The 24,189-nt window shown below is 47.0% G+C and overlaps 1 protein-coding gene across 1 annotated transcript in view; it reads left to right on the forward strand.

Annotated features, from left to right (window-relative positions):
* The first annotated feature begins 21,827 nt into the window (after positions 1 to 21,827).
* Positions 21,828 to 24,189, forward strand: part of TBX15 (T-box transcription factor 15) — a 141,944-nt gene continuing 139,582 nt past the window's right edge. Inside the window, exon 1 of the mRNA XM_050921356.1 lies at positions 21,828 to 22,290. Within this exon, the coding sequence (XP_050777313.1) occupies positions 22,089 to 22,290 (202 nt within the window). The 5' untranslated portion in view covers positions 21,828 to 22,088. The remainder of the gene's footprint in view (positions 22,291 to 24,189) is intronic.

Here is a 24,189-nt window from a genome sequence, read left to right on the forward strand (position 1 = left end):
ATGGCCGCGGAGGGACCAGCGAGGAGTGCAGGATCTGGCCAGTTTCAGCTCCTTGGAGCCCGAGGAGCCCGGGGGTGGGGCGGGGGGTCCCTTCCTGCAGCACTGAAATATTACACTCTTTGGCCTGTCCCTTACCGTGTAGATTTCAGAGCGGAGGTGTATAGGGGACAATCCCGCTCCCTTGAGGGGAAGAGGTTTGACACTTGGATCGGGCAACCTAAGGCGGCCAAGCGAGCCCGTGCCCTAAAGCAAAAGTGAGTTTAATACAGGGTGAGACTCGTGTTGCTCTTCAGAGCACGAGACGCTAAGGCACAGATGAGATTAAATCTGTGCACCAAACCCCTCTGCTTTTCTCAAACACACACACAACGCGAGAGGGGCCAAGGCCCAGGTTGGGCCGTAGGGCGTCCCTGAATGTCTACCGCACGTAGGGGGAGACGCACGCTCGATTTCACTGGAAACTTTGTAATACTCCGTTAAGATATTTCCCCCAGGCATGTCGCTATCCACTGCTGGAAACCCAGGCAACACATGCATATCTAAAGGGCCGTTACTTAAGTACGGGTGTGTCACTGAAGCACATTACCCGGCTCTTGGTTCGTCTTTGATTCGGTTCTTCGCCGTGATACACACCAGTGGTTATGAGAGGATGGCTGAAAATATCCCGTCTCCTAAGAAGACCGCTGCTCCTCAGTGAGTAGCAAAGGCAGCCTCCTAACCTGCGGGCTCTCCCGCTCTGCGCTTGCCTGTTCCATGCTGCAAAGGGCTCTGCATCCCGCAGGGTGAGACGCTTTTAGTCACTGCCGGGCCACTAGTCTCGTCTCCAAATAATTGCCATTGAGCGAGTGAGGGTGGCGGAGGCTGGGAGCAGCCTCGGGGGGAGCATTTTCTGTAACCTTTCAATCTATAAAGTCCTGCTGGGGCTGCAGATCTAGATCAGGACTGTGTAGGTGGGAAATGCAGAATTGTTGCACTCATCCTAATTGCATCCCTATTTTATGGGCGAATTCGCTTCAGTAAGCCTGCGTCAGGCTGATCCTAGTTCGACCGAAGTGTATATGTTTTCGGAAGGCAAAGAATAGCCTGTAAGCTGCGAAATACCCCAAAATGTAACATTTCCAGCCGTGGCACACGCGAACCATTTCGGCAGAGCACGACGTCAACTTTAACTTTACATGAAAACGCATCGGGGAAACACACACCAAGCGTTGGCCCTGGCAGGCAGAAACGCTTTTGCCTGAAGTGCAAGAGTCCTTGTTTTTCAAGCATCTCAGAGGGGGGAATGAAAGTGATTTCACAAGGAAGGAAAAAAAGAGTTTGAAAGAAACATAAAAGCACAAAACAATCACAGACCCGATTCCCTTAAAGAAATTAAATCCCAAATTCCGGACAAAATTCCGTGCACGGACTCCCTTAGTTCTCTGTTAACGCCCCCGTGAAGATTTACAGAGCCATGCGTGCTAAAGAGGACTTCACCAGAGACTCGCCCTTAAACACTAGCATTCAGTGTTTTGAACATTGTACAACAGCGAACATTCAATGCGGATACAGTTCTAGTTAGGTTTCTGTGGAGTAGCTGCCGTGTTAGTCTGTATCCGCAAAAAGAACAGGAATTCTTGTGGCACCTTAGAGACTGACATTTATTTCAGCCAAAGTTTTCGTGGGCTACAGCACCTCAATTCTTCTAGTTAGCTCCCTCGCCTGTCTTCCCGTTGTTGTGAAGTCTGGGCAAGGAGCTCTCTGACCCCACGCATTTCTGGGATTTCAGCATTCAATCTCATAAAATATCCTTTTTATATGGGGGGGGGGGGTGTTCCGGAGCGAATAAATCAGTGATTCAATAAAAAAAATCCTGTGTCCCAAATACTTTCAAAGAATATTGCAAGTTCCCTTTATGATCTTTTTTTTTTCTGAACAAACATTTCTTTCAAAATGTGGACAGATTCTTTATTATGTACTCGCTGTGTATTTCTTTATCTTATAGTGCAATACAGTGTTTGGTCTTGTACACATGTGCGTTAGGTGTCCCCCCCGCCTTTGATTCTTGAGAGCTGGTCAGCTTTGAATTATGAAATGAGTATTCATACGTGCCTGACTGTTTCCACTAGCACAATACAATATATATTGCGCCTTTGGAGAGCCATTTGGGTACAGTCCTATTCAAACACACAGGAAAGAGGATTTCAGGGAGGAGATTCTGTATTTAAGGCATAGAAATCTGCATAGAAAATACAGCATGTGGCTGCATAGTCCGTGGGAATATGCATTTTGTATGGGTGTATGCAGAGACAGATTGCATACGCGAGATTTGGTGTGTAAAGCATAAACGAATAATATAGTGGAGAACAGCTAGACATGCAATCTAACTGTCAGAAAGTGACACACAGACTCTCTCTCGCTGTAAATACTGCCTGCCCTTAGGTACCTCTACCTCACCAAAGCAGTCATTTCTCAGCACGGTAACTCAATTGACTCATTGAGATTGCTCTCTGAAATAAATACTGTTTCAGGCTCTGGAGACAAGGTTCTGTGGGTCTCGTGCAGGTCTTCTGCTCCCATGGTGCTTCCTCTTATCTTGCTGTGGAGCAGAGTGCACACGATGAAGTAAGAACTTTAATGTTTTGAAATGCAATGTTGAAAGCCCCGCGAAATTGATCTTTTCACTAGCTGCAAAATATTTTGGAGACTTCCTCTCGGAAAGGAAGGTGCTTTTCAAAGACCATCTTAGCCACCGCAGATATGGAGGCGCTGCAGATTTGAGTACAGGCGCTGCAGGTATTCTGAAACCCTGGGCGGTCGCACGTTTCTTGATGTCTAATATCTTGAGACATGGTATCCAATGATAGACAATCACCCTGCTTTCATGCTCTCTCTGGGGAGCAACTTGCTCTGTGCGTGGTTTGGTGCATGCGTGTGTGTTAGCCTGCGTGTTACCAGTGTTTCAGTGAACTTTATGCTTTGTAGATTTGAAGGGTATACCTGGTTTCTCTCTGGCTTTCACACCCTCCTGTGGGCAGGCTGGAGTCCCTGAGTATTAATGGCCCAGCCCCATGGCTCTGACCTTCTCTTCTCAATGTAAGGGAGCTCCGCTTCAATTCTCCACCCAATGGCTGGATGTTGAAGCTTGACAAATTCAGACTGGGAATAAGGAGTATATATTTTTAAGGGTGAACGTAATTAACCTCTGGAACAATTTACAAGGGTCCTGCTGGATTCTGCGTCATTGACCATTTTTACATCAAGTTCAGATGCGTTTTTTTCTAACATCTGCTCTAGGAATTACTTTCGGGCAGTTCTATGGCCTGTGTTCTACAGGGGGTCAGAATAGATTATCACAATGGTCCCTGCTAGCCTTGGAATCTAGGAACATCTGAACTCCTAACCCATCCACTCTCTGGGTATTTTTTTTATCTTCAACTTTTCAGCAACGCTTTATTCTCAGCTCTGCTCCCTGTCCTGAACTTGTAGTGGGGCAACAGAAAGATGTTGGTGAAACGTTGTGTTTTGTGGGAGGTGATGATTTCAAGAGGTCCATACAGTTGAGGCTCCCCCCCAAATAAACACATAAAAATCACACCTGTTCTCTTAACGTCGCCTGTCCTTTCCGAGGTGAGCTCTTGCCCCTTTTCTAACTTGCAGATCGACCTAGCTGTCTATCATTTGCTAATCGTGCTACCTGGTGGGCACATTATAAATTAGACACAAAGATACAAGCGGTTGGGTTCGATATACATGATAATGTGCCCTTGCTTGAGTATCTAGTTTTCTTTGGCTGCTCTGATTCTTATGCAATCAATTAAAAACAAACAAACAAAACAATTCAAGACGTTTACAAGAAAACCCCACCATCACCAGCCAGAAAAGCAAGGGACTTTGACTGATGGATATTTCTGTGAAGGAACTGTTTTTATCTGACTTGACTATAGCAAAATCGTACAAACTCTCAGGCCATCAAAACTAAGTCAATGCATAAAACGGGGCTGGGGGGAGGGGGGAGAGATAAAATTCAGCTCTTATCAAAGGCCTCTCACAGTCTATTGCTACTTTTCAAGAATAAGCATTCTTTTTCAAATGTAAAAACCCACCGAGTTCTGATTTTCTTAATAATTTTCCTCTCCGATTTTCAACCCTTCTATTTTTTTAAGGGCTCTTCCTTAGAAAACAAGAGAATCAGCAACGGTGGAATCTCGCCTTCTGATGAAAATGTGAAGAAATAATGCCTATAACCCAATTTTGTTACTGCGGGGGGGGACATGTGTTGGAAAATGGCAATAAAATTATCAAAATAATTAAAAGTGACCTCCAGCGTGAACACACGAGCAGAACACGGTTGTGAATCACATTGGCTCCGGAAACTAAACAGGGCCCGATCCTGCAACTTTTGCTATCTAAAATGTCAAAATTATTCCCTACTCGAGCCAATAGATACACCGAGTGATGAGGATGCAGGATCCAGAGCTTACGGAGAAACTTTTAACGAAGGCTCTTTTTTTTAAAGTGCTGTGCAGCCCTGAAGATTAACAGTCCTCAGGGGACCCAATTTTGAAATCTGAAGCTGGTACAGGTAACTCCGAAAATCTTGCGGTGGAAGAGAAGGACCTTGTGTAGCATAAGTCGGTCAGTGCTGTGTTAAGCCTTGTGTTTAAAGATTAATAAGGGTGATATACATGGTAGCTACAGTAAGGAAGCTGCTAAGAAAGACGCCAGCGCTGTCACAAGGGAGGGATCGGGGTGGTGCGTGCCAGCCTGCATGTCTAGTCCGATGTTTATGCAGAAGAATATGAGCTTGAACGGGAAAAGAAAGAGACGAGTGCCGGGTTTGACAGACGTTGTCTGCATTGCGGGGTGTGTGGAAAACCAGCTGAGTCTCTTCAGCCCTTCTCTTTAGTGTAACGAAGCGGGTCGGTGGAGCATCCCAGCTAGGGCAGAAGTAAAGGCGGGGTGATGGGCAGGATACTGGCTTTGGCCGCCACCTGGCTGTTAGCTCGGGTGAGACTGCCAGCGCGCTGTCCCTGGCAATGTTTGCGGGAGCAGCGCCGCACCTGCCGCCCGGGATACATGAAAGGCAGCAAAGAAAGGCCACCAGGGCGTACAACTGTGCCAAGGGTGTTTGTTTATTTGGGGCGAGAGGGGTGGGGAATCCTTGCTACTGCAAAGAGTAGTCGCACCACTGTCTTTAGGGGGGTTGAAACCGTGTTATTCGTGGCACATTTGTCGTCTCTGTTTCGCAGCCAGATATTTGTTCCGCCAGCCCGCAAGGTACCTGTCACAGCATTCATCCTGCAAAATCTGCTCTGGCAAGTAGGCTCGCCTGTTCACACGAGTGAGGGGCTGCAGGCCTGGCCGGGGCCTTTATTTTGCAGCGACACCCCTTTTTAGATCCATGCCTGGGCCAAGAGCTCAGAATGAAGCCAGCAGCCCAACCAGCCGGACACTTCCCCCTCTGCTCCCATCTCCTCTTCCTGCCTGGGGGCCACCCCCCAAGGGTGGGGGAGCAAAGGCCCAAATCGCAGCCAGAGTCTGACATTTGTGGAGTTCAAATATTAAAGAGCAACAATCTGTAAAGACAATTCTTTAGATAAGGAACGTTCACAACAGGGACCTGCGGAGGGGGGCCCAGACCTCACCCCCGAAATCTGACCGATGCCGCCTTCCCTGCTGTCCCCTCTCAGCCTTTGAGTGGTTTGGCGGAAGGGCTGCAAACTGCTCATTATTCCACAGTCAGTTGGGTGCTGTCCTTTCTCCCCCGCAGCCCAGCCAGGCGATCCCTTCTCCCTTTCTGGTGTGTGCACTGCGCTATAAACTTCACAATCATGCTTTGCAAAGGGCCAGTCTCGGCTACCAACCAGAGGTACAGTTCCCCAAGCCAGCTCTTTCCCTTTTGCAGGAAACCCTCTGCCAGACAAGCACTGCCATTCTATAACTATCCTTTCGATAGAGATCAGGACATAGGTGTTGGAACTAGAGGTGCTGAGGACGCTACCGCACCCCCAGCCTGAAGCGGTTCCCATCCTATACAGGATTTACAATTTGGTTCAATGGCTGTCAGCTCTCCGCACTACACAAATTGTTCCTGCACCCCTGGATCACGGGCACGATCCTGCGAGAATTGCTAGAACAAAAGCCATGGCATCCATGGGAGTGAAAGCCAAGCAAGGACAGTGGCTAAACGCAGATACACCTGCCTCCCTCCTGACTACCTCTAGATGCCTGTCTGTTACGGATATTTTTATGTGATGGTTATGTTTAATGTCTTGGTATACAACGAAATAAACATTTATCTGGAGCACCTAAGGACCTGACTCCACAGCTGAGAATACCCTGCTGGGATCTGGCTTATTAAAACAGACTAATCCTGTCCCTGTCCCCCCCCCCACCCATTAGCGCACCGCATGCTATGGGGTTATGTTAGGCTATTGGACCATGCAGGATGTAATTTCTTTTTAGAACCTCTTATAAAAGACAGAAGCATAAGGCGCAGTCTGGGTCTGAAACTCGTTTTCCTGCGTATTATTAAACTGCAGCCTGCATAGTCCGCCAAACAGCTGTAGAAACGGCGCAAGGCAGAGAGAAAGACCCGGCTTGTGTCCCTCCTGTTTTATGGACAGAAGAAAGCTGCGTGAGACGTTTGCTGTCTTGAGGTTTGGTGCAGCTCTTTGGGCAGGTTATGTCTTTGGAGCCCAGCCACACAATCCATTGTCTTTATCTGATGCTTGAAAAGTTGGGGCGGGAGGGGGAGAGAGGGAGAAAAATCATGTTTGAAAACACTTTGAAGTCATCCGACTGTTGCAGCTCCAGTTTTCCCTCCGCCAGTCTCCAGATGCACCACAACTCCTGACTTTGATCTCCCAAAGCCGCGTTTTATACTTTTTAATTTTTCAAAAAATGGCTGGGTGACTGAGAGCATGATGGCAACCATGCCGGGAGTGAGGTCATGGGGCGGAGCGGCGGCAGATAGTTAATGGCGCTGAGGACTGAAGATGCAGGGAAGGGATTTCTATCCACAGGCTCTAGAGGAACATTTGCACCGGGCTCATTTTACAGCCATGCTTGTTCACAGGGGAAAACTATCCGCCAGTGCATATGGGCGTAGCTGCCGTATGCTATGCGCTTCCCTATATGTGTAAACAGTAAACCGGTCTGTTCCCGGGCCGCGAGAACTGGGGCACGGTGCCTGGGAGGTGGTTCACACCTGGCGATTATAAACAGCCTGGGATCTTTTAAAACCGAGAAAGTTCGTCTAAAAACAACTCGGGAGTTTGAGTGGGCTGGAGGGCCAGGACCAGGAGCCACACATACTGGAAAGCCACTTGCAAGGGGCCCACGTCCTTCCAGAGAGGACAGGAGAAGGGATTTCTTTTGCTAAGGAAAAGGGCACAGCCTTTCTGAATCGATCCCCTAGCAAGGGGCTGAGTGAAAGGAGACGGCTCGTGCGGTTTGTTTTGCGTCTAGAGATTTAGTGTCATAATCCCAGATCGGCTGGGGATTAGGGAAAGAGCAGGTTTATGACAGGCAGAGCCGCGGCCGCCTGCATTCCTTCTACCCCTCACCAGGAGGGCAAGGGCTCTGGTTGCCCTGCATTTCCTGAGGCTCCGGATCTGGCTCTAACAAAGTCACAAGCTCTTCCCAGGCTGCAGTAAATGAAGGTCTCTGGGCCGTATAGGGGGCATGCTGCAAGGCAGAGACCCTGCGCACCTTCAGAGGCCTGTAGCTGAGGGTGACCAGACAGCAAGTGTGAAAAATTGGGACCGGGGGTGGGGTGTAATCGGAGCCTATATAAGAAAAAGACCAAAAAATCCGGACTGTCTCTATAAAATCGGGACTTCTGGTCACCCTAGATCTTTGGCCCTGCTTCCCCTGAAGCGCCCTGTTCAGAGTTTCTGTTAACACTCCCCTAACGCCCTGAGCCCGGTCGATGGCCCCTCCCGCTTGTCCAGAGCCCCTGATCATTTCAGGGGCTTCAGCAGCCAACCCGCTCCGGACTTGTGTCTGGCCCTGGCATACTGGAGCAGGAAACAAGACGTGGTGAAAATCCCCTCGTTGCTCTTTGGCAGAGGAAAGCGAGTCCAGAAGTAAAACACAAGAGAATCCGAGAGGCAGTATCCGGTGCCCAGAGCACTTTTAATACGAAAGGAAAAACATGCGGTGAATTCCACGTCACCACTAACAATATTCAGATTTCTGGTGCTGGCAGGGACGTAATTGCTGTGTTATTTATTATGATCGGCATTTATTAGAATTAGTGTTTTTATTTGTTTTACGTTATTAATCTATTCGTATTTTACTTATTTCATTATTAAAACAAGACGTAGTGAAAGATGTAATTCAATAATTATTTTAAAAAAATCTGTCTGAATTATTAAATACACTTTCTTCATATTCTCTTTCTTTCGCTATACCCTAGCCTCCCCTTCCCCCTTTGCCATTGGCTTTATTGGGAGCAGGATGCTACACAAGAGCCATCTAGTGCTCTGAACTAGACGTTTTAGAACACGAAAGCAACAGATTCTGATTTCCTAGGAATTGAAGATTACCCCTGTAGAAGTGGATTAAACGCAAATGGAACGAGGCACTCTTATTCCGTAATAGGAGTGTCCACACGTGGAGTTAATCCTGAGTAGCTAAAAGCCTTTTCAGTAATGGAGTGTTTTGGGGTGTTTTTGAAAGTCTCCAGCTCCGACGCAATGCATGGAACATATTATATTCGCGTTTATATTTCTACTGCCCCTAATAAATACAAAAAAAGAAATTAGTACAGTTGCTTACAGTCCACAAAGCAAAGCATACACATTAATTAATGAGGTTAAACAAAAATTACAGGACAAAAACATCCAAAAAAGGATATATTAATTGAACAATAAAAAGTGAAGGTTGCTGCTTGGCGCAGGATGTCTTGGTTCTATATATCATATTGCCAGGTTAATACAAATTGCAGACTCGATTCTATAACCCCCTGTTCACATGAATAGTCCTTATTCCTTATTAGGAGCTAGTCCTTACCAATTCTTTCAGAGGGATTTCTCAGCTCACCTTCCAAAAGCTTTGCAGAATAGGGCCCACGTGTAGTACATTAACCAAATGTAAGCCCCCAAAACAGATTCAGGGCAGGAATAGACACTATAATAAGATTGACAAAGAGTCCTGTGGCACCTTATAGACTAACAGATGTACCGGAGCATGAGCTTGTGTGGGTGAATACCCACTTATAGACTAACAGAAATATTGGAGCATGAGTTTTCATGGGTGAATAGGAAGACGCAGTGGGTATTCACCCACGAAAGCTCATGCTGCAATACATCTATTAGTCTATAAGGTGCCACGGGACTCTTTGTCGCTGTTTACAGATCCAGACTAACAGGGCTACCCCTTTGATGCTATAATCAGATTGTGTGCACGTACAGAGCACACCTATATGGAACCAAAATGTGAATGTCTCGCACACAGAGCCCCATTTCACACACACACTGGCATGCAGCTGCAGGACTTAGAGCACTCATCGTTCACAAAATCCTCATGGAAGAGCCCGGATAACATTTCCGTTCACTAACAAATAAAATAGCATCAGAATTCAGCTAGCAACGTGTGAGTCTGCCTGCGCGTGAGTATGAGGAAGAGAGAGATTGATTGATGGCAAAAATAAGTTGTAGAAAAGAAAAAAAATTACCAGATTCCGTCAAAAGACTAAAGGAAAAATGGGGAAAAAAAAAAGCAGCGACAGAAATTGTTAGACGCGGACTCGGAAGAGTTATGGGGAGACATCAACATTTGGTGCCTATAAACCACATCAAAGAATTACAGAGCAACAACAAAATGTCTCGGAATACATTTTAATGTTCTGTTTGCGTTGGGCAAGTGCACACGTGACGCTGAATTTGCCATCAGAGGGGAATGAAAGCAGCAGAGGAGGAGTTTTTGCCAACATTCCCCAGAACCTCATAGTCAGGGAGGAAAAGAGAGAGATTTTATCCTGAAGAGCAAGAGGAGAAACAGCACCAGCCGATAAAGACTAGATGCAGCAGGGCAGAATTGCTCTGGCACGTCAGGCTGGTAAGAAATGGACTGATCTGTTGCAACCTCTCTGTCCAGAAGAAAGCTTCTATTTTGACTGTAAGAAATGTTTCATACCCTGCCACTAAAGACCCCCGCCCCTCGCTCCCAGGCTGGTGCCGGAGTGCACCGCAGGCTGTGGTTTAGGTCTCAGCAGACGGCGAGGTTTTCTGCGCAGAGATGCCAGTGTGGAATCGGTTTTCATTGGAGGCCATTGCACGCCCAGCCCCAGGGTGCCCGGCACACTAATTAGACGAGAGGCAAGGGCAAGTCTCTGCTCTGATGGGGAGCCCGTCAGCACCCGGACAAACAAGCCCAGCTAGACGCCATTTGATTTGCCACTGTGTCCGGCTTTGGCTTTTCCAATCAGCCAGCGCCGCTTGGCACACGGCTTGTGTCTAGTTACCCCGAAAAGGGACGAATAGCCAGACACAAACTCCTCTGTAGCTGGGCGCCGCCCACCACACAAATGAACAGCTAGTTCTGGAAAAACAATAGAGTGACCAGACAGCAACTATGAACAAACGGGACAGGAGTGTGTGTGTGGAGGGGGATAGGCACCTATATAAGAAAAAGTCCCCCAAACCGAGACTGTCCCTTTAAAAACGGGACATCTGATCACCCTAAGAAACACCCCTCTGCCGCAAGCACAGAGCCGAGCTCCCTAGCTAAGGGCTGCTTAGCTTGCTGCCTGCAGGGGATGCCCCCAGTCTCTGGCTGGGTTATTAGGAACTTTACTAAACCCGAGCTACAGTGGCGCAGACTCTGCCGTGTCTCTTTGCCGCTAGCAATTTCCTTTCTCTCCCCAGTGCTACCTGCACGAGCTCCCCTCGGGGTCCGATCTCCCCTCCTATGGCAATAGCAGCAAGCCTGACCCCTTTGACCTGCAGGGCCAGTCCAGGGCCCGGGGCCCTTGCCAGCTTCCTATTGTCAAGGCAGGTCCCTGGCAACTGAGCTGCACACAGGCGCCTGGGAGGAGAACAGAACTCTGCTCCTGTCCCATCACCTGTGGAAACACGTCCAGGCGGGGGCAGAGCTGTCAGCCACGCACCGCCTTGATGGGCCTGGTCCCCGGGACCAAGAAGGCCGGGAGCTCGCTCGCTCCTCTTCTGGGATGTCACTGTCAATAGCTAGCATGGGGGCGCGGACTCGCAGGCTGGGCCTGTGACACAGCAGAGTCTGTTCCACTGTAGCCCGGGTTTAGTAAAGTGCCTGATAACTCTGTGGCATCTCCCAATTCTGGCCAAGTCCCTGCCTCTGTAGCTGTGTGAGCTGTAGGCGCTCAGACACTGAATCAATTTACACGCCTGGGTTGCTAACCCTTCACAATGATGGGCAATTAATCATTGTCTCCCCTCCCAGCGGCCAAGCCGTGTCATTTGTTTCCGGGCCAGTGCCAGGCTTTCTGCGCTGCAGTCTTCTTCTGCCGGGTCTGCAGTTCGGGTATCAGGCTGCCACTGCCGAGATCGACTCAGTTCTGAGCTCTAACACGAGCTTTCTGCCTGACCCCGGGCTAAGCTCTGATCTCACACACTTCCCTGTCTCACAGCGTGGGGGCAAGGCTAGATCCACACAGAGCAGGGCGGCCCTCAGATACCAACCTGCTGGGTGCCATATCAATTCCCTTCTACATGGTCCGCACAGCTTCCGGGGTCTTGGGTCTGCATCTTCACTACTAAGGCTGAGGACCTGATGGGGAAGTTGTCTTCCTTCAGTCCTAAGGATAAACCCTTGAGATCAAAATCTCCTTCTGGAGCAGAACAGGTGAAATAACACAAGAAGCGAGTCAGGAAGAAAAGTAACCAGAACGCTGATGAGAGAGGCTGTGAATTTTCACATTCGTGAAAATGTTCGAAAATGCAGAAAGTTTTAGAAATTTTAATATAAGTGACTTGCCTGAAATTCTGTATCAGAAGGTTTCAGGGTGGTATCAGTGTTAGTCTGTATCAGCAAAAAGAAGGAGTGAGTACTTGTGGCACCTTAGAGACTAACAAATTTATTTGGGCATAAGCTTTTCTGGGCTAACACCCACTTCATTAGATGTGTGCAGTGGAATATACAGACAACATGAAAAAATGGGGGTTGCCATACAAACTCTAATGAGACTAATCAATTAAGGTGGGCTATTAACAGGAGACAAAAAAAAACTTTTGTAGTGATAATCAGGATGGCCCATTTCAAAGTTGATAGGAAGATGTGAGTAACAGTAGGGGGAAAATTAGCATGGGGAAATAGTTTTTAGTTTGTATAATGACTCATCCACTCCTAGTCTTTATTCAGGCCTAATTTAATGGTGTCCAGTTTGCAAATTAATTCCAGTTCTGCAGTTTCTTATTGGAGTCTGTTTTTGAAGTTTTTGTTGTTGAAGAATTGAGACTTTTAGGTCTGTAACTGAGTGACCAGGGAGGCTGAAGTGTTCTCCCACTGGTTTTTGTATGTTATAATTCTTGACATCTGATTTGTGTCCATTTATTCTTTTGTGTAGAGACTGGCTGGTTTGGCCAATGTACATGGCAGAGGGGCATTGCTGGCACATGATGGCACATATCACATTGGTAGATGTGCAGGTGAAAGAGCCCCTGATGGTGTGATTGCTGTGATTAGATCCTATGATGGTGTCCCTTGAATAGATATGCAGACAGAGTTGGCAACAGGCTTTGTTGCAAGGATAGGTTCCTGGGTTAGTGTTTTTGTTGTGTGGTTGCTGGTGAGTATTTGCTTCAGGTTTGGGGGCTGTCTGTAAGCGACGACTGGCCTATCTCCCAAGATCTGTAAGAGTGAGGGATCCTCCTTCAAGATAGGTCTAGATCCTTGATGATGCTCTGGAGAGGTTTTAGTTGCAGGGTGAAGGTAACAGCTAGTGGCATTCTGTTACTTTCTTTGTTGGGCCTGTCCTGGAGTAGGTGACTTCTGGGTACTCTTCTGGCTCCGTCAATCTGTTTCTTCACTTCAGCAGGTGGGTATTGTAGTTGTAAGACTGCTTAGCCCTACGTCCCCGCTAACACCAGGAATCTGATGAAGTGAGTTTTAGCTCAGGAAAGCTTATGCCCAAATCAATTTGTTAGTCTCTAAGGTGCCACAAGTACTCCTCGTTTTTGTATCAGATGGTGACTCATCAATCAATGTTTCTTCTTTAAAAGGTTTGAGTTGTCCAAATAGGGAGAAAAATCAATAGCCGATTTTTATAAATAAACAAATCTATTCCTAAAAGTGGGAGAGATGCCTTAGAAACAGGAAATGGGATTAAATGTGCAGTGAATATTCCTGACAACCAATAAATCCACCAGCTCTGTACAAAGAGGATAACAGCTAAACATTAATAAAAATGTAGTAATGATTTAATAATTATAATTATAATAATTATTCTTTGCATGGCTGGTCGATCATAATTAATTGTGGCAATTTTGTAAGTGCTGGAGTCTGATTTATCTCACAGACTTCACTTATGTTTGTTCAAGAACTTATCTTGGTTAAATGGAAGAGTTTTACATAATTTCTGAATACATAAAAGCATAATACCCATTCGACGACTTTTGCAAGCATACAGTAGCTATACAAAAACTATTGTAATGGTTATATCCTGCAACCCTTCCCTATTTGAATAGTCCCAGTGAAGTCTGCTATGCTTTAGGGTCAGACCTAAAGTGGGATGTTTACAACATAATAGACATCAAGTGTGGGCCTGGGTAATGCATAGGCCTTTCCAGACCCAATGTTTGGTTCACAAGAGCTGGGCCCACCCCTCCATCCCTCAAACAAAACGCCCTTGTATTTACTGTTTTGGTAGAACGCACATTGAAATGCCCTGCAGAGTTAGACCTTAGACCCTGGAAAAGCGGGGCAATAGTTCTCTAGTCCAGCCTGGATCCTGTTTCGGTAACAAGGGATGGCTGTCCGGGTGCAGCAGGTCATGTGAGAGCCCGTGTGCTTGAGAGACCAAGCCCAGCACTTTGTGGGAAATGATTCACATTTAAGGCGTGCAGCTGCCGGCTTGGAGTGCGCGGAAGTGGGAGAGTTGAATTTGCAAGGCGGGCCATGCACAGAGGGGGCAAATGAGGGATTCAAGCGGGTCAGGTCCCTTTGGAGACTCATAGGTTGCACTGTTTTCCACTTTGCCTTATCAGCTCTCATCTTCCTAAAGCTAGTTACCGGCCGTCTGGGCAGGGGACTTTTCCCCTCCTGCTTCTGAAATCCCGCTCAAAGGAGACTGTTTCTTCCTCTGCTTAGTTCTAGTCCGGGTAGGGGTGGCAGGAGGCTGCGGGGCGCCCGGAGAAGTCCCTTCCCCTCTCTGATCCGGGGCGGGAAGGGATCCCTTATCAGCCAGATGGCCCTGATTTCCTTGAGCAGAAAACAGCCGGCCGAGCGCTTGTTCCCACTTCTAGCCAATAGAAGAGGAGTCTTCAGGGCCCGGTTCCGTTCCCAACTAGGGGACAAATAAACCCAAGAAAGCGCTCCGGGGCTTGCAGAGCCCCATTTGACTGTCCCCTGCTTTGCGCACTACGCACGCTCTCCCTGCCCTGGGGATTCTCACGCAGGTTTGAGACAGACCCTGTCAAACCCGGTCCTCCTCCTTCAAAGCCTCCCCAGACCCCGAATCTTGAGTCCTGGGGACAATGGCAGCGCACTTGTGTCCCTACGGCGAGCAAGGAGCGTTGGCAGGAATGGGAATAGGCAGGAGAAGGCCTCTAGGGCTCCAGGCTGGGCTGTGTGTCCTGACTGGCATCAGCCAGCATCAGGAAAAGCAGCAGATTTGCTGAGACACTTTCTGGCGGTTTCCTGGGCCAGCTTTAACCTTTCCCTCGGGGAGATTCGCCTCTCAAAAGCAAACTCACCGTTGCTTCCCTGTGGCGCGCTTTGTCTCAGGGATGGGCCCCATGGACTCACAGTCTGCAAATCGCTCTGAGTTACAGGGCGCGGCGAGGTTTTTGGGAAAGATTCACACACGTTTTATGCAAAAAACCGAACCCTGTTTGTTCCAAATCAAGTTATTGTTGCCCCGACTTCCTCACGCCGACACGTTCACTCCCGCAAGTAATTAAAAAGCAGCGGGTGGGAAGCTAACAAATGTATGACTTTGCTAACAACTTTGTGAAGAGTCGCCTTTTTATGAATTACAAGTCAAACCCTAAAGACCTGATTTCCAGTGAGGTCAGCTGGAGTTTGCCTAAGGATTGAACAAAGGATCTCAGAATTTGGCAGAACACTTTAAAATAGGATCACACAAGCAAACTATATGTTTAGGCGTTTAAACCTAGTTTGCCAGCCAGAAAGCATCAGGCATTTTTTTTTAACTCTCCGTGAGTCTGACACGGAGTAAAATGATAGCAAAGAAGGTTCATCTGTTATCAGTTTGCAAAGAAACTATCAATTTTCCTTGGCTTCTCTGAGTCTCCTAGGTCTGATTCTCTGGACTACAGTTTTTACCCATTGGCTCAAACAAAGTAACACTCTTACACTATTGTATTTCACAGTACATACAGGCTGCTTCTATTCAAAACTGTTTAACTGCTTGCTTCCAACACTGCGATATTGTTCCACGGTTGTTATATTTTATCAAATAAACTTGGAATGATTTAGTGAAAGTCTTTTTATTCCCAATTACCATATAATCATGTTAACATCATCAGCATTCAAGAGTGACACGGTCACTGCAATAATGATACTATTTTATTTTGTCTGCTGCGGAATGAGAATATTCTGTGCATACACACACATACACAGGAGAGATAAAACTGCGCCTGTCCTCCAACCTTCCAATCTCTGGGAGACTGTTGTCGTTTTGTGGCTTGATTATTACAGCTATAAAGTCCTGTACAAAAAGCGATCTCAGAAATAAATATTCACACGCACACCCATGCACACACATACACGTTCATATATTTCTCTGCGATTGCTGGCACAACAGACCTGACTTAAGCTATAGCTCTGATTTAAGCGTCTGCCAGAGGTAAACCTACTTGCCATCTCGCCTCTGCTCTCAATTTATCCAATCATTTCAGGATCCCACCTTTCCCATTTTCTTCATTCGCTTTCTCCATCTTGCCTCTTTTCTTCTGAAGTGTATGTAGAAATCGACAGTTGAGGCTTTTAAAATATACGATCCCATTCTCTAACCCTTCCTCTCCGTGGAAAAACAAATACACCTGCAAGCCACGAGCAAAGCGGCTGAGGTAGAAGCCCACATGAAAACATAAGAACAACTGTAGGAACAAAGCATACGCCTAGTGTTCTCTTCTTTTCCAGCCTGGGCTCCGGTGTGACGGCAACTTCCTCTCCGTGCCAGCTCTATTCTGCAGGACAAAAGCAATGGCCAGAAAGGTAATAAAGTGAGCTGGAGACAAGGCGCTTTGACACAGCTGACTAGACCCTTATCTTTCTCCTCGGCCTTCCCTCGGGTTCAGAGGAGCCGAGAACACTGGCCAGTCTTAAATAACCCTATTTCTTTTGCAATCGCTGCTTTCCAACTGGCGAGCTCTGCAGCATTCCCGTGCGTTTCGGGTGCCTCTCTCTTTCAGGTGCCCTTCGGTTAGCTCGCTTTTGTCCCCAATGATCTGGGACCAGTGACCACATGAGCTTACCTGTCAACAGAGACCTCAGCAAGAGCAGGTAGCGAACTTCAAAAGAAAGTTACTCCGCCAGAAAGCCGAGTCCTTACACATCCCTATAGCGCGCGTGTGTGTGAAGGGGGAGTTTGTGTACCGAGGTGTGTTTGTGTGGAAGCTGTGTGTTTATCACTGGGGTGCTAATACCAGGTGCTAAAATGGGTAAATCAGTGTGCGGATGCGGATGTGCGATTCTGGGAGGGTCGCCATGTCAAAAGGCTTAAAACTCTGCAGACAGTCTCTGTGCAGGAGGGCAGAGAGTATAGTGAGTTTTAGATAAAAAATAGACCCGCCTGTTGCTCCGGGTTACTTGGAGATTTAGCGTCGAAAATGCAGCATACACGTCTGCCAGCCCTTTATTTGTTGAGCTGGGAGATAGTGTGCCGAAGAGGCTTCCTTGCACGCCTAGTTTGGGCTCTGGGTTTGATCAGTAAGGGACATTTATTGGGTATGAATTATCCATCGGAACTATTTCCAAAAAGCTCCCCGGGAATGCTTCACAACAGTCAGAGGGGCACGGTGGGTGAGGCGGTATCTTCTACTGGACCAGCTTCTGCCGGGGAGAGAGGAGCCTTGCAGCTTCCGAGGAGCTCTGAGTAAGCTCCAAAGCTCGTCTGTCTCCCCAACAGAAGTGGGTCCAATAAAAGCTATTACCTCACCCACCTTGTCTCTCTAGTATCCTGGGACGGACACTGCTATACCGCCGCTGCATTTCACAGCAGTCAGGTCTGGTTAGTGCCTGGGAAGAAGCGGCGTCTGGAGCTGGTGGAAGGTCAGGGGCAGTTTTAATTCCAGAGGGGTGTCGCCTTCTGGTGGCTTGGGGCCGGGGGCACGCGGGCACTTGGCTGGCTTTAGAGAAGGAAATTTCCTGCCAAATCCTTGCTTTGGGGATTTTTAACTTTCGCCCTGAAAACAAAAGAAAGGCAGAAACCAAGCCCGAACAACGGGCGGGCTTTGGGGCTGTACAACTCAAAGCCAACCAGGCTGAAGTCCTGGTGAAATACAGGGGAGCTGGTGGCTTGTTTTATAGTCCAAGTGGATAATCGGATTTTTCTCTCTCTCCTGATAGAAAGCAGATAAATTTATGGAGGGAGAGCTAAGAGAATAATTACAGGGTGAAAGTAGTTAAATTTTATTTCGAGTCCCAAAGGCAAAACCTGACATTTTATTGCAAACATCTGGAAGGTTTAAGAGGCTGGCATGGTGTTTGTTTAAAATACTAATAGAGGTTTTTATTCTGTACAAAACAAACAAAATCCCACTTAAAAACGCTCGGACCTGTAAACATTTCGCAGTGCTTCACCACTCAAAGCCTGAGCTGGACCCAGGAGAAGCGGTTGAAGGAGTCCGGTGTCAAATAGGTGCATAGTTATTAATTAGCTAATATTAAATAACAATACCGTTTGTGCAGGCTATAAAAAGAGAGTGTAGGCATATTTTTTACAGTCAGCATAAATGACCTTGCACAGCACAGGAAATTCACCCCTCTTGAAATTCCACTGGCAAACTGCAATTCTGCCTAAATTAATCTGGCTTCTTAAACAAGCGCTGCTTTAAACATACTCCAATCCGCTTTAAAGACAATCTAAATTGTATTAAAGTCACGTAAATCATTCGCTCACATTATAGGGCAGCCTTCAGCCCACACCCGCTGTCTAGCTTTAACATTGTTTTCAATTACTAGCTCGAAAAATCCCCAGGCTAGCTCTGGCTGCTGCAGGATTCTAGTTAACGTTTCTCGTTCTGTGTAGCAGAATGTCTGAAACCAGCTCCTTTCCGCCTCAGAGAGCAGAACATCTGCACCGCTCTCCCACCCCGCAGCAGGCACCCCCATTTCTTTCTTGCATTAATATTGCCAGAGAGAAAGGAATATCTCCAGCTTGCACTGCGATGACTGGAAAGCTGGAGTCTGATTTCTTTATACACACTCGGACCCGACCTTGACAATGGGGCTACTCCGGCAAATCAAGACTATTTGCCCTTTGATTAAGGCTCAGGAATTTCCTATGAGATAGATACATTATTTTTTAATGAGGAAAGGTCAAATTCTGACACCAGTTCCTGCGGTAAATCCGGAGTCACTCCAAACTGACTTCAGTGGAGTGACTCCAGATTTACACAGCTGTAACCAAGATGCTGGTCCCAAATACTGCTCTTTTAGTTCACCCGAGCAGAACTCTAATGGGCCAAATGAATCCCTGGGGCAACTCCATTAAGTTTGACTTATTGACTTCGTCGTGGTGTGAATAAGGCACCAGGATTTGGCCCTAGACTTTTAAGAATGAACGGAGATCTCATTTTATGTTTTCTTCTGATTAGCGAGAACTCGCACAGATAACACTTTTTAACACATAAGAAGAAATCTTTGCAAGAGGGCAGCCTTTGTTTTCCCCACAACAACAAACAACAACAACAACAACGACACTATTAAACCACTTTCTGTCGTGTGCAGTAACGGTGGCCACATTTCAGAGAAACGGAGGCATTTCTTTGCTTTGCGTTTCTGCTCTTGGTTTAAAGTCAATGATAAGCTACTAACAGGTTTTGTGTTGTTGATCACAACTTTGGTCAAGTTTTCGACATTCATTAGAAACTACGAATTTACATTATGCGTGTAAATTCTACAGGTCACAATGATACCAGGGAATTTTGACCTCTGTCTGTGTCTGCAAGATAATAAGTGTAAAACACAGCCCTATATTAGTGTATACTGATTGCATCCAACTTCCCCAGTAACTTCACCAAACGGAAATTAGTATTTGAAAATCTTGCTCCTCAATTATTGGCAAACTTTGTGACTCTTTGAGTCTATAATTATCGGTTGTATGATTATAGGATGTAATCTATATATGCTAGGGGGGTTGTAAATTTTATTTAAAAAGGTGTTCCTGTATCAGAACCTTTGAAACAAGAGATTGTATAGCACACACAGATGGATAGATGAGAGAGAGAGAGAGAGAGAGAGAGAGAGAGAGAGGAAAATCTATATATCTTAACAATTATAATAGAAATTGGTAGATAATTAAAAAAACTATTGTCTGCTAAACCAACACTTTTTTTAAAGCCTGGGGAACGCATCTGAAGAAAACATAAGCTCAACATGTGATTTAAATATACTGCTTTTCAAATACAATTCCGTGTTGCTAAACTTTATAAATGATTTTGTATTTTCTTGATCTTTCTTCTTCTTCAAATCTACCTCTTAACATGCGATTCTTCTGTAAAATCGTCCTGGCTGTCTCTGTCTTGCAGAAGAATGCCACTAGGCGTGCAGAAAAGAGGGAATCATTTTTCAGGAAATTTCTTCTCCCTTAGCTTTAGATCGAAAACCCCTGGAAAACAATCGTATTTAAATAAATCTGACCTCTCCAGTTCCCTAAGAATGTTATTATTATTATTAATATATTAATAATTAATAATATATAAATAATAATACTAATAAAAATAAATCTAGCTTCCTCAAAAACCTCCCTTCCGAATGGCCTCTTTGCAACCAGGGTTATCTAGGAACGCCCTGAGGCCCCAGTGGCCATGCGATGCAGGGAAAGGCGAGAACACTTCAGTGCACCTCAGTTTGTCGCTGTGTATGTGCCTGGTATTCAGCTGTCGAAAGCGATCTATTCCCAGTTCCCGCCTAGGAAAATTGTATCGACTTTCCCCATGTTACTCAGCTGTTGAAATCACACCTTTCAGGTCTTTTATCTTTAAAACCTCTTCCTTGCAAAGGTTATTGTTTTAACTTTACCAGAAGGCTACAGAGTATTGGGACAGAGAGAGATGTGAAAGCGTCTTTGATACCACACACATGGATATGGAAGTGTGTGTGTTCAGCCCCAGAAACTGATCCATGGCTGCCTAAAGTCAGGGGCGCTGGAACAATCTGTACAATGGGGGTGCTGAAAGCCATTGAACCAAACTGTAAAGCCTGTATAGGATGGTAACCAGTTTCAGCCAGGAGGTGCTACAGCACCCCTAGTTCCAGCGCTTATGCCCAAAGTTTTCATTTCTGCCCACAAGTCTTTGGGATGGCGCATCCACAGTAAAAGTTAATTTAAAATTAGCCTAACCATGTCCAGCCATCCTGCCTAGTTTGAAAACAGCTCCAGGTCAGCCATTTCTCTCTTTTTTTCACTGTGACCATCAAAATAAAAAAAAATAAACAACTAAATCCATTACTGAATTTGAAGTGTCCATTACATTTTCCTCCTAATTTATTCGATGACGAAGATCCAGTTATTATGTTGTTCGGCCTTCTATTTTTCTAATTTCTATTCTGTTGATATATTTTCCATGTTTCATTTATTATTTACTTCATACAATGCTTAGCGTTATGTTTATCGGTCTATCTAATCATTCAAGATAGTTTCTTGCTGAGATACATTAGCGGAAACATAGGAGTTTTTTTCCTGGTAAATCGAGTTATTTTTATGTTTACTACGAACTCCCTCCCCAGATGGTTTTACAGATGTATACTGTTATTTATTTATGTGGCCTTTACCTGATTTTCTCTGGCGGGATACAATTCTACACTAGCAAAAGAACATGGAAAATCCAAATGTCAAAATACGAGGTAGTCTCAATGGCAGCAAATATTTACAACTAGGGCAAAATGGCGCAGTCAGTTTAACACCGCTTTCACAGCCCGATTGTCATAAAAAATCATGTAAAAAGAGACACCATTCTCAGGGGAAACGGGTCTAATACACAAAGCCGTTATTTCTGAAAGGGAAACCACCAGCAGCAGCAACAAAGACAACAGCACGGCGTTTGAGGGCGTCCTGCAAATAAATAGTCCCTCATCGTTAAGTCCCAGGTTTTAAGGCCCTTTCGAATACTATGTTTGGTCCTTTAGTGGCTAGAAGTCACTAAAAACTGTGGGTGCGGAGTGGATTCGCTAAGAGTTGGAGTTGTTACCTCTCTGCATTTACAGCTAGATTTTTTCCTGCACGTCTCCATTCTTTATAGAGTTAATTCTTCTCCAGGGTTCCAGTACCCACCAGGCCAAATTCCTAGCTCTCAAGCCTGAGTCTCCCTTCCTTCCTCATTGGGTTGCAGCTTTTGGGTTTCTCTCCTTCCCTTCCTCCTATTGGTCAGGGACTTTTTTTTTTTTTGACAGGCGCAAGCAGCCTGCCTAACTCTTTGGAAAAAAAAATTCCCAGAAGTTTGTATCAATCAGAGAGAGGCAGAAGGGAAAGGAGAGGGGAAAAAAAGATGAAATCCAGCCTGCAGTCCCTCTGAGCAAGTGCTGAGGACCTGGGCTGCCCACTCTCGCCCGACCCTGCCTCATGTAGAGCCTACAGAGGACTCAGGGCTCTTCTGGAGGCGCAGCTGGGGAGGGGCTGGTGGGGAGAGAGGCGACGGGCTTTGCCTCTGCTCCCCAAGCTCTGCCTTGCGGGCCCCTGGTTGCTCCTCCGGCGCGGCTCCGGGCTGGGGGCTAAGATGAGTGAGCGGAGAAGATCTGCAGTAGCCCTCAGCTCCCGGGCTCACGCTTTCTCGGTAGAAGCCTTGATTGGGACAAATAAAAAGCGGAAACTGCGAGACTGGGAGGACAAGGGGTTGGATTTGTCCATGGAGAGCCTCAGCCCCAATGGCCAGCTAGGGGAGAACGAAGACCCGACCCAGTGCCTGGACCTCAACCCCGGTTAGTGACCCACCTTTTCTATCCCCGTTCCGCTTCCATCCCGTTAGCCATAGAGCCACTCGCAGCCGCGGGCCCCGTCGCCGGGCGGCAGAGCCTTGCACCGCCCCGTCTCCTGCAGGCTGGTTCGCGTACCGGGGAGCCAGGGGGGGAATGTCTCCCACCCAGCCGACACTCACTTTCTCTGCCCTGACAGCCCCAAAGCGGGGCCCGGCTCGGCTGCTTCCCCCGCTCTCACTAGCGTGCCGGGCAGTGCTCGGGACACACGCCTTTCCTTGCTTTGCAGGGCGCTGGGCGATTTCCTGCGCCGCTAAGCAACTGGTGCCACTGCTGAGCGGACGGGTCACAGTGTACTGGCGTGTGGGGAGTTAATCCTGCGGGGCGAGTAGGTTCCCCCCGGTTCCGCACTCCCAAGCACTCTCCGCGATCCGCCTCGCCTGTAAACCCTCCTCCCCCGGCTTTTGCAGCCACTTTCCTCCCGCGAGCGCGATGAAAACAAAAGCGCCCAGCCCGAGGCGCCCAGCTGTTGGCAGGAGGCGAAAGCTCCGGCCGGGCTGACTGAGCGGGGATTGCGAGCAACGCCCGTGCTGGGGCTGGCCAAGGAAAGCAGCACAGAAGCGCAGGGAGCAGCAGGCGTGGGGCAAATGCCCTGTGCAGCAAAGCAGCAAGCGTCGCCCTGAGCCTCACCAGAGATCTGGGGCCTGATCCTGGCCCCGGGGAGGCCAAAGGGCAAAGTGCCATTGAGTGAGTGTGGAGGCGGCAGGATCGGGCCCGGGAGGGATCTGGCGCTAGTGCCTCGCGAGCGCTGTAGGGACAGGCCCGCAGCAGCCAGCCCATGGCTCAGGCCGACAGCCCCGGGCCATAGGGGCCAGTCCCCCTTTGCGCCGGGCTCACAATTACTTTCAGTGGGGAGCTCTGCTCCCCTCCGGGCCGCCTGGTTGCGCCCTGGGCCTGGCCCTCCTCGATTCCATCCTTTCTGGTAGAAAGGGAAAGGGAACGAAATTAAATACATTAAAATACGGCGTAATTTTAAAACTATCTTAATTACACTAATAGATTCAATACTGTCTATGTGCATTCAATGACAGATACTGCGTAATATACGGAAAACAACCCCCGGGGTTCACAACACAAAAGGTACAAGAGAGCCTGTTTGGCCCCAGCTCGGATTCCTGCTGGGGGATTGTCTGAAAGAACAGGCTGGATTCTCTTACTCAGTTTTCACTTGTTTTAAAAAAAAATAATCAAAATCTTGACTTAATTAAGAGATTTGCCCGAGTAAAAAAAAAAAAAAGCTATTGTTTCTTGGTGACTGTACTCATGACTAATTTCCATTTAAAAAAGCAAATGTGTTCCATAGAAGTCTCTGTCTGTAATGTACTCGGGGAATACAGAAGTACAGATCAATGCCACGGCTAGAGCTACAGGGGCAAAGAAAGTAGACACTGGCTGAAAACTATTCCTTTTCACCAGATGAACAACCGTCTTGCTAGGTTAGTTGCCTTCGGCTTTTTGCGGCTACACAATCTCTTAAAATGCGATTACAGCAATTATTATTACGATTATTATGATCAGGGGCGAAAGGGAATTCTATATAATTTCCAAATCACTTTTTGTGTCTGGGGAAAAAAGGTAGAGTTTTCTGTTCATCGCTGAAAAAATCACTGCCTCCCGTACTCACTTGAACCCACGATACTTTGGGACGCAAATACTTATTTTTTGTACACTTTTAAATGATACATAAAGATCGCTTTTCTCAAATCCAGCATAAAAATTGGACAGAAAGGTACTGGTCAAAATTTAACAACTGGAAAAAAGGATTTTAAAAAAAGGAAGGTGGGAAAATACTGAAAATTCTAGATACCCTTTCCCCCCTCCCTCCAGCTCTCAAGGAACTGTTGT

This window comes from Gopherus flavomarginatus, chromosome 1 (assembly GCF_025201925.1).
Source record: "Gopherus flavomarginatus isolate rGopFla2 chromosome 1, rGopFla2.mat.asm, whole genome shotgun sequence".
Taxonomy (NCBI): Eukaryota; Metazoa; Chordata; order Testudines; family Testudinidae; genus Gopherus; species Gopherus flavomarginatus.